The sequence below is a fragment of the Nelumbo nucifera genome, chromosome 3 (assembly GCF_055504915.1).
Source record: "Nelumbo nucifera cultivar China Antique chromosome 3, China Antique-T2T, whole genome shotgun sequence".
Lineage (NCBI taxonomy): Eukaryota > Viridiplantae > Streptophyta > Magnoliopsida > Proteales > Nelumbonaceae > Nelumbo > Nelumbo nucifera.
This window is the reverse complement of record NC_142651.1, coordinates 33874107-33884991: the sequence shown is the minus strand read 5'-3', so window position 1 is coordinate 33884991 and position 10885 is coordinate 33874107. Positions and strand designations below refer to the sequence as shown.

The window sequence follows — 10885 nt, the reverse complement described above, 5'->3', positions numbered from 1 at the left end:
ATTTCATAATGTTTCCACAATGTCTCTAATTTTTACAATATTTCCCCTCGACATTTCCAACATTTCCGACATATGTCCTATATTTTGGTAAGCAACATTTCCATCGACATCGACATTTTAAACCTTGGTATATATGAGTGCCACTTGTCATCAGGTCCAATTGCTAGTACAAGAGAAACAAGAGGAAGGATGAAGAAGCAAGATTGCATGATCCATACAGGTATACATGATTAATCTATAATGCTAGAATTCATTAAATATTAGACTATAAGAAAGCAACCATTATATATTAGACTATAAAAAAGAAGAAAACTTTTCCTTTTTAAATTAATCTCTTGGTCCGATTAGGATGACATCTATGCATATATAACTTTTGCTGGACAGTTTGACTGTCCAACTGTCTAACAATGATATCTAGAAGAGTGGCTTTCAACTTTCAATGTTCAAAACGGAAGCTTATTTAATTTAGAAGCCCAAATAGGGAACCTCTCTTTATTCATAGAGCAAACCCCCTCCCCTAATTGGTCATACCCTTTACCACTTTTACATAAAAAAGATTTTCTTCTGTGGGTCCACATGAGATTATAACCATCTGATTTTGTTGAAATTTTTAGATGGGGGTGGAATGTTTGTGAATCTCTTTCAATAATGCTCAAACCAGATGGCTAAGGAATCAGTGACAGCCCAACCATTTATGACTTTTTAAACCACATTCACATGGATAACAATGCCTCAAATTATTTTGCATCAAGGATGAAACATGTTGAGATTCATAATGTAATGGGGTGTGTGTGTGTGTGTGTGTGTGTGTAATATATTAATTGAAAAACAAAGCAACTCGCAATAGTAAGTTAGTAATTGAACAAATCAGAGAAAGAATAATTCAACAAATAAAATCAAAGTTGTTTTAATAGGAATAACAAGACCAAAGCTTCTTTAATAAACAAATGAAAGCCAAGCAGGATATAGATCAACCTTTCTACTCAAGACAGAGGATGAATTATTCCTATCCTCTTGCTAACCAACGAACAGGATCAATCAAAAGAGAATTCAAAATATTTGCTCAATGGTTTTATTAATCCTTATTATAGATAGATTTTATCATTAATCCTTCTATATCCTCTGTATTAATTGAACTAGTCAGAAGAAAAGTTGTATGGTTTGAATGGATGCAATTACTATTCAACTTTTTGATCTCAGATACAGAATGAGCCAAAGAAAATAGAACAGTTCAACTACTTTGAGAGCAACACAACAAAGGGTGATGGAAGAAGCGAACACATGAAAAAGCCGATAGTTCATACCAAGTAACCACTGAAATTGCAACAAAAATGGCACAGCCCTCCACCTATGCTAATGATCCTCAGTACATATCTGCAAAATGGAAAACCTAATACACATACATTCATCATTAGATAAGAAGAAGAATAAGAGAGATTCAGATTCGAACTAGATGAAACATTCAAATTATAAAACTAAAAGAAGAAGAATAAAGATCGACTGCAAGTTTCAGATTCGAACTTACCTCTCCTTGTCGCCTCTAGTTGTTGGAGCTTGGTGAATAAATTTACTTTGTGTCTGAGTTGAACTTGTCGTCTCTCTGTGTACGCAATTCACCATTGTTTCTACAGCAGCAAGAAACTCTCAATCAAAGGAGGCTTTTGATTTTTTTTCCCTCATTTTTACTTTCCTTTTCGAGGGAAGTGGTTTCCGACTAAAATGGAAGGATCCCATTTCCTCATTTGGTGATTTTACATCCTCACATTTTCCTTTCTTTTCCTCATTTGTGATCAAACCAAACGAGGGAAGATTTGGAATCCTTTGGAATATTCCAAATTTCCCCTTCCTTTCCTTCAAACCAAGCATAGCCTAAATGTCCTGTTTTTTTTTGCTAGAAAAATGCTTTGTGTGATGTGTACTGATGGGTGGAATTTAGAACAATTGAAGTCATACCTATTTATTGGTATGGTATGCCAGATTAAATACCCCGTGGGGTAAAAAAGGTAGTCCTCAAACTTTGAAATAATGTCATAGTTAAGACAGAAAAATTACATATAAAACATTGTTCTGTATTTGAGGTGTTTGTGGTGAGTAAAGAAGAATTTAGAATTTGAAGCACAAAAAAGAGAAGAAAAAGGAGCAAGATTTGAAATATAGAAATTAGAGGAAAAGAGATAGTATTGTACATTTAGATATGAAGAGAGAAATGAGACAGAAGGAATGATATTAACTCTTCTATGTAAGTGATGTCAAAACAAACTGTTCATTCCATTGATTCTATTTTTAAATTTCAATTTCAAAATAAACTTCTAATCACTTTAATTAAGAAAAGGTAAGCGCATAGATCTTTCAAAAAAACAATATATTACTAATACTATTAAATCTAAACAAATAACAAACAACTCTTAGATGAGCCTAAAAAACTAGAAAGATACAAATCACATTAGGAATTGATACCCTAGTAATAAAATGGTCATAATTCTCTGATCAAAGCATGTCAGTTCTATATGATCGTGGTCTTCTTAGATAATTCGATTACATATCTAATGATGCCAAAATAACGCAAAATAAACAAGTTTGTAGGATGCATTTATGCACCATAGAAAAAATAACCTTCCAAGATGTTTTAGAGACTAAAGACAAGGCTCTTGCTTCTGTTATAACAGAAAACAAGACAACTGTGCTTGGATAAACAGGGCAACCTTTTCTAGTGATTCTATTCACTGCAGCAGAGAAAGGGCATAAATAAGAAGCACATAAAAGGACCATAGCTAAGTCCAAATTGGAAAATTTCAATCTCTCAAACATCATGTAACGTTTTTTTTTTTTTTCCAAACCCTCATTCATAATGAGATGACTTTCTGCCATACTCCACCTGCTACAATTACAAGCTCATGAGCTATAACAGAACAGCTATTAATCAGGACAGAAGACCTAAGCATCACTGGTGATTGCATATACGTTAGGCTCAATCCAACCAACCCAATAGAATAGATGTTTAATCATCAGCGTCTTGGTGTTCATGATAAAAGGCATTACAAAAGAAGTAATTCTCTCACAAAAATTTTACATTACTGCAAAGATCAATCCTAAATCAGAACAATGTAAAAACCCTTTCTTTCCAGTGGACTCAATTTAACCATAATTCACACATAAATGGAACAATATTGTGAAAATACAATGACATAATATTGGGCTATTATGATGAGAATAACAGCTTTGCTGCAACCGGATCAGTTCGGTTTGCAAGATCCAGTCACCTGATTAACACACAAGCAAATCAACATAACCAGTTATACAGGTGCAAAACCAAATTTTTCAAACCCTAAACTGACAATTTTAAGTAGGAAGAAAATCTCCTAAATTGCAGAAAAAACGAATCAGCCAACATTCCAAAAGAAGAAGAAAGAGGAGGAAAAAGAACAGATGGAATACCTGAGTGCGGAATGGGGCTCTCTCTGTTCCTTGGTGTTCCTCTGCCTGGATTCAAATGGAAATGAGGGTTATCAAACCCCCATCAAACGCTCAGGTCACGTGTGGGATATGCACATGTATCGGTTAGCTGAGGCCCAATTTTTCAGAAGTTTAGAGACCCCCAAAAGATGGGAGCTTCAAATTAAAGCTTCCTAAAATTCATGGGTTTTGGTCTTTTTCAGGGAGCATCTTCACATCTATTCGTTTTCCCGTTACCAAACAGAATAAGACCAATTTTTTGTCTGCCAAGCTTGCAAGCCCAAAAGCCCATGCCGAAAGACTTGGCAAACACTGGCCAAGTAATTTCTACATATTGTCCAAGCGTCCAAAAGTACAACTCTTCAACATCCAAGCAAGAGCATAGTCCAAATTCATATAGCAGAACCACATTGATGCAATCAGTTTGACAACCTATCCTCTGCCCATAATATCTCCATAGTGGGAACTAAGCTCTGGAGCCCAATGAACTGTAAGCCTAGAGTGTCCTACAGTAACTGTAGCCCAGACCGCACCAAGCTTACATTTCACTTGCCAATTAGTGTTAGGTGCTTTCAATTTCATAAAGACAAACTTCAAATTTGATCTTCACAAAGACTTTAGTCCTGTGATGCATCAAGTTTTATGGCCATCCAATACGACACCAGCAAGAGATTCTTAGATGTCTTCAAGTATCCTGTTGTACGCATCATGGCTTAAAAAATCATCTCCAAGCACCAAAATTGATCGACTGAAGTGATATATGACCCAGATACAAGTCTCTCACATGTTGCTTACATAATCCTATTCGCCTCCTATTCAAGCTGGGATGAATTGCCGCGGGGAATCCTGTCTTCCAACCTGGAAATCTTTGCCTTTCCATCACATGAAGGGTGTATACACCCGGTGCTGCAGCAGAACATCCCATGACAAAACAATTGCAAGGCCTTGATGTGCTTACAATTCTTGCTAGAGATAGTAAACACAGGCCACTATAAGAGATGCCATAAATTAGTGCCTGATTATCATAAGAAAACTGAGAGTCTGACATCTCATCAACTACCTCGAGGTCCATTTCTTGGGTTGAAGGGATCCCAGTTAGCTCCATCTCAAATCGTTTCTCAATTTCAGTTTCATGCATTCGATGCTTTGCTGCCAGTGTTCGGATGCATGACTTCCTTATTTGATTGACAATAATGAGCTTAACCTCATTAAAGTTGATGCATTCACTGTACCATCTAAGCCATCGGTTGGAAAGACCTGAAAACCAATCAACTATTTGGGTGTTATCTTGCAATATTAGTGATGAAACAGGACGAGGGTGTCCTTCACTGTTGATCAAACCATAACGCAAAAGTCGCTTCTTAATAACATTAATAGGAGCCACAATCTCGGTGATGGTAATAGATTGGGTTGTGGTGCTTGAATTGGGCAACAATGCAAGTGTTAAGGCTGTCTCACAGGAAACATATTCTTTGGCACGCTCTTGGAAAATATGAAAGGAATCTCTTAGTTCTTGAGGTAGTGCCGGTTCTGAGATATACTTTGACAACACTATCTCTTCATGGTTTTCAGCTTTTGCATTTATGTCTTGCACCCATACCTTCAATAACACCTTGAACCAGTGATCAGTCTCCATCCCTGCTTTACGGAAATGGGAGATCTTGCTTAACCCAGAGTTACAATCAGCTAAATGTTTGATTTCTGACTCTTTAACCTTCTTCAAACCATGAGCCAACCACTTCTTTCCTATTCTAATCGTCCCCAAATCCCATGCTTTCTGCTTTTGTGAAGCAAATAATTGAACCTTCTCCTTCAACTTGTGTACAGTTCTAATAGCAGGACTCTCTCTCACACCTGTTCTAATCAGAGTACCAAGAAACTGAATTCCTTGAGGGCCAACAACAGGTAGCACTTCTGTCTGATCCTGCAAATCTAAATGCAGAGAGTTCTGCAAGTAGTTCATGACGTCAGCCTTGAACCTGAGAGCAACATCCTTAGTGCCAGAAACGGCAAGAAATATCTCATCCATATAACGACAGGCATGCAATCTTAAACCAGTGTTCTCTACATTTGGATGTCTATGGTCACCATCTTTCATATGCCTCCTAAACCAACTGCGCAGCTTTGAATGGGATCCACCTCGATCCACACTGACATCAAAACCAAGAGCTTCATATCTCATACAGATTTTGTAGAATTCATGGTCAAAAAGGTCCAGAAATATGTTTATCAAAATAGGAGATAAAATGCCCTCCTGTGGAAGGCCATGGCCTTTAGGGTAGCCCCCAAATTCCAAGTTCAGTACTTGGGCATCAAACATCTCACGAATGACACAAAACAAGTTGGAATCTTCAATCTTCTCTTCCATTGTCGAGAAGAGTTTATCCAAAATACTTTGATCAAGCTTTTTATTCACATGCAATGTGAACCACCAATCTACATTATGTATCTCTTTGCATATGTATCTTCCAGCTGAATGATGTCCTCTTCCACTGCGGCAACCATGTGAGATTTTAGAAAATTGAGGCCTAAAAACAATCTCAAGAACTATCCTGATGGCTTCTTGAACAACCCTCAACTTTATATTAGGAAGGACCAGGGTTTCATTTTTCTTGCCCTTTGTGGAGATAGAGAATGTATTGGCATTAACATCAAAATTCCCATTCAAGAGCTCTTCTGCTATGGATTCAGAAAAGATGTCATCATCCTCATATGCCAAAGAAATGTTTGAGTTAAGCTTAATAGAGAGGTAAGCATCCCGAAGAGTCATTGGATTGGCAACCACTTTTGCCATAAGGTCATGAAACTTCCCATCTACATATTGCTCCTTCACTCTCTTCTTGATCCGGATTTCAATTAGCCTCTTTAGCTCCATCCGGGTCTTGCATATTTTCTCAGTAAGAGGGGATTCATCAACCAGACAAGCTAAGCTCTTTGCCAGTGACACTTTGTTGATGCCCTGATCATTGTTGTAGTTCACTGTTTCAAGAGTAGAATATGCTGCACAGTCTTGCATTAGTTTGAGGGGCTTTCCTGCAATCCATTGCATATGAGTCTTAGTTTAAAGTTGTAGAATAGCAGACAAGAAAATCTAATTTCCAAATGCAGGTTAGACCATCTTGTAACATTCTAGGGAAAAAAAATTAACCAAATATCAGTCATCCATCCTTTGCATGACTGCATGTGATCGCCACCTACATTACCAGCATATGATCCAGAGTTATTCTCCATACATATCAGCATGTGTACCCACTGGATGCATAACATCCAGCAATGAACACAAACTGATAAAGACCATATGGCCACAGATTGATAAACATCACATTTCAATAGGAAAGAAAAGGGTTACCCGTATCAACCATCGATGACAAATCAATTAGAGGAAAGTTCACTGTTTGCAACTTCTGTATGGTGCACTTCAGCAAGTTTCTCCTGCAAAGATTTGAGAAACACCGACACTTCATTCTCCTTCACAATCGCAAATCTAATCAGCCTCACTCTTATCAACTTATTTGGAGTGGGATTTGAAATGCAAGTTGAGCATAACTGCAAAGGCTGTCGATATGGAAGAACAACGATCAACCGTTTTCTGGCAATGAAAATTGGTCTGGACGACCAGGGATGGAGGTAGACAACGGTGAGATTTGAAGGGGGGGCTCATTCAATGAAAGAAGACAATAATGGTTAAAAAATGAACGCAAATCGCCAGAGGATGCAAAATCTGAGCTTGCCTTCGAAAAATCGTCGGAGATGGCACCGGCGAGATGACCGATGGACGGCGTGTGAGGAGAAGATGACACTCTGGGTTGGCGCTCTCGACATTATTTTCTCACGAATGGCTTTTTTTCCTTTCTCAGTTGGGTCTCACCGTTTTGGTGCGACCCGCGTTTCGAGTTTTGGGAACCCGCGTCTCTTTCTCTTCTCATCCCATTTTTTCCTTCAAAACAAACATCTGAAAAATCGAATATTTTTTAAAGATTTTTTTTATCTAAACACTTTCTCAACAACCAAACGGACCATCAGAGGTATGTTGCTTTACAGAATAGGGTTAAGTATTGGACACAAACCGACAAACATACCTATTTAAGAAAGGGCAAATTTTGTAAACTAATTAAGTATCTTTAAGGTTTAGGAAATTGATTAATTATGCATTTACTGTTTTAGTATTGTGAGTATTCCTACTATTTCTTACAATTGACTACCCTTATCCCTACAGTTAGCATCTGCTAATATACCATCAAAATATCATGTGACGTATAATTTTTTTTCTAAAACCCAATATTACCCCATCCCTTTCCTCTCAATGCAACTGCATAACACCAGCACCCCCTTCCTCCGACCTCTCTCTCTCCCTCAACTTCCGCTCTCCCTCGTTCCACCATCCACCAACAGCGTAACCGTCACTGGTACACACTCCCGTGCCTGGTCTCTCTCTCTCTCCATATCTGATGGTCACAACCCCCTTTACCTCTGGTTCCTCTCTCTCTCCTTCTTTCTCTGTTCTCAAATCTCCCCCTCCGCCTCTGGTCTCTCTTAGGTCTTTCTCTCTCTCCCTCTGCTCTCCCCTATTCCACCGTCCACCAGCAGTAGTTGCGCCGCCGCTACACACCCCCACGTTCGGTCTCTCTCTTTCCATATTTGATAGTCGCAACCCCCTCTAGCTCTGATCTCTCTCTCTTTCTCCTTCTTCTTTATCCATTCTCAAAACTCCCTGTCCACCAACGGTGGTTGTGCCTCTGGTACACACTCTCGCGACTGCTCTCTCTCTCTCTCTCTCTCTCTCTCTCTCTTTCTCTCTCTCCCCCTCCCTCTCTCTCTCCCTCTCCCTCTCCCTCTCCCCCCCCCACACACATTTTCAGACATCCCCCTCCACCTCCAGTCTCTCTCCCCAAAATCACATCATCGATTGCTTCCTTGGTCTTTCATTCATCACGCTAGGAAGGCCTTGAGCGCTCTTGTTACATCAATGACGATTGACAAATAGACAGGGTTCCCCTGTCCCCCTTTGCCTTTTTTTATGTTTTTTCGGCCTTTTGTATGCAAACTACAATCCCCTGCCTTTGTTTCATGTTGTTTCTACTAAACTAGTTCGATAAGCAACTTTGTCGTAAACATGCTCTTTTGGGTATCCAAGGCGGATCTTAGGCCATCTCTTATAGCTTTTTCCTCTCCTACAAAGCTTCTTCTTTTTTATCCTCTGAATTCATGGACACACAATGTTCTCTTGAGAATAAAAGCTTTCTAAATATTATTGAAGTATTTTGTTGCCTTTCATCTCTTGCTTTGTAGATTTTGCCCAACTTGATTAATGATCCAATGGTGGGAAATGGGAATGGGCAATCACTCTTCCAAATGTATGAAGTGGTAAGACTATTTCCAGTCTGTTATCATATGTGTATTATTTGCTCAACTTTCTCATATAATTCATGAAAAATGAAACACATTGGCTAAAAGCCATTATGTGGATAAAGAATTTTACCAATATTGCTTGCAATATAATTCCTTATGAGATAGAAACCAAATTCCCCGTCTTCTTGATGCTCCCATGCCATTCCATGTTTTTATTTTCAAGCTATTAGTTCTCTCGCCATGTTGTTTTGGGTTCCTTCTTACTTTTTTTTTTGTTAAACTTCTTACTTCCTAAGGTTGCTAAGCAAAACTAGAACTTTGTTGATGCTAGGCTTTCCCAACGACGATAACGATGAATCCACCACTGCCACTAAAGAGGAAGATGAATTAGTAAAAGTTGGCATGGCGGCAGCACTCTGGGCAAAGCCTAGTACTTGGTATGACTTGTGGGAGGAAATAGGCTTTATCGTCTCCCCTCTCGGAGAGACTTGGTCATGTGATGACCAACGCCTAATCCACATCAATGGCGAAAGTTAGGTTTAGTATGCAAGAGACTCCGCTGAAAAATGTGCAGACAATTGCATGATGAGCAAAATAGTCTTTTAATCTTTCCATTAACAAGCGCTGACGGTAAGAAAGATTTAGTCGATTATTAGAAACAATAGGGGTACTTTAAGACAATATTGAAACGGTAGGGGTATAATTAGTCGATTTCCTAAACCTTAGGGATAGTTTAAGAAATTTGCCCTTTAAAAAATTATTTAAAAGTATTTGGACATTTCTAATAATGGACAATCATTAGGAACTCGTAGGCAATAACGAAAGATCGAAAAGATTACGGCTATGTTTGGTGATTAAGTGGTTGTTAAAAGAAGTACTTGTGCTTAGAAGTGCTTATTTTAACAACCACTTAAGGTTGTTTGGTGACCCACTTGCCAAATCACTTATTATGTTTTTTAAGCATTTATTGGGGTGGGGATGTTTGGTGAGCTTCTTTCCCCACAAGTGCTTATATTGATGCAAATGAAAATTTTAGCCCTCACTTCACTCATACATATAAACAATGCTTTTCACATATTATACTATATTTTAATGAAAAATCACCACACCATGACACCTGAGAGCCCACATGTGGAGCGCCATGTGGATCCAAATAATAATAATAATAACAACAACGACAACAACAACAACAACAAATAATAAATAATATTGATAAATAACACAACAAAAATATACTTATGCATAAGAACCATCACATAGACAATGCAAAAAAAAGTAAATATTTCGGATTTATCACTTGAAAAATCTGAAAAAAAAACAAATCCAAACAAATATTTACCCAAAAAACAAGAAAATAACATAAAAGATGGAGGGGAGGAGTTTGGGCAAATTCACATTCGTTCGTCAACGACTGAACGGTCGGGGGTCGCTGGTAAACTTGCCCAGTCACTGATCTACGAATAAAGAGAATAGTGCCTTTTTAGGCATTAAAAATACTTCAAATCGAATAAAATAAGTAAAATAAATAGTCACAAGGGAAAAAATGGCAGGTCTGCCAGCCGTATTTTCGCACCGTCAATCGTCGCCGGTGGACCTGCAACTGGAGTCGTCGCCCTCTACTTGTTGTGTTCGAATAGGATGAGAGGGAAGAAAACCCTCATGCAGGGGCAAAATCGGTGTTAAAGAAATTATTTAGGGACTGAATTGTCCCATTCATTTTGAAAAAGCACTTCGCCAAGATGTGCTGAAAAAAAAAACCACTCTCATGCCACTTTTTCTATAAGTACTTATTTTCAAAAAAAGTACTTCTTGGTGACTTTTACCAAACACACATAAGTAATTTTTTACCACTTAATGTGTGGTCCTAGCATTTAAAAGAAGTACTTGTTAAAAAGAGAAGTACTTTTAAGAAGTGAAATCAAACGGGCCTACTTTACCTTCATTTTTCTTCAAATTTTCAAAATGTAACAACCTTCTCCGCCCAGATATGCCTAACAACTCTAGATTTGAAGTCCCAAAATTAGATAATATCTCTTGAATCTGGGCGTAACATTTCTTCCCACATTTTCACTTGTTAGACTGT

The 10885-nt window shown here is 38.2% G+C and overlaps 1 protein-coding gene across 2 annotated transcripts; it reads right to left on the bottom strand.

The window, feature by feature from the left end:
- Nucleotides 1-3435: 3435 nt before the first annotated feature.
- LOC104592266 (Intron maturase, type II family protein) lies at nucleotides 3436-7367 on the bottom strand. 2 transcript variants are annotated; one of them, XM_010251575.3, is made up of 3 exons: nucleotides 6803-7367; nucleotides 6602-6647; nucleotides 3436-6486 (listed from the first exon to the last, which is right to left on the bottom strand). In XM_010251575.3, exon 3 carries the CDS (start codon nucleotides 6467-6469, stop codon nucleotides 4175-4177), a length of 2295 nt encoding a protein of 764 aa, XP_010249877.1. In that variant the 5' UTR covers nucleotides 6470-6486; nucleotides 6602-6647; nucleotides 6803-7367; the 3' UTR covers nucleotides 3436-4174. The 2 variants fall into 2 exon arrangements, with proteins under 2 accessions (XP_010249877.1, XP_010249868.1); XM_010251566.3 differs by lacking the exon at nucleotides 6602-6647.
- Between the last annotated feature and the right edge of the window lie 3518 nt (nucleotides 7368-10885).

Coding starts and splice junctions, on each gene's coding strand:
- LOC104592266 (XM_010251566.3), bottom strand. CDS start 6,917: ATGAAGTGTCGGTGTTTCTCAAATCTTTGCAGGAGAAACTTGCTGAAG. Junction 6,487..6,802: donor GTCATCGATGGTTGATACGG/GTAACCCTTTTC, acceptor AATGGATTGCAG/GAAAGCCCCTCAAACTAATG.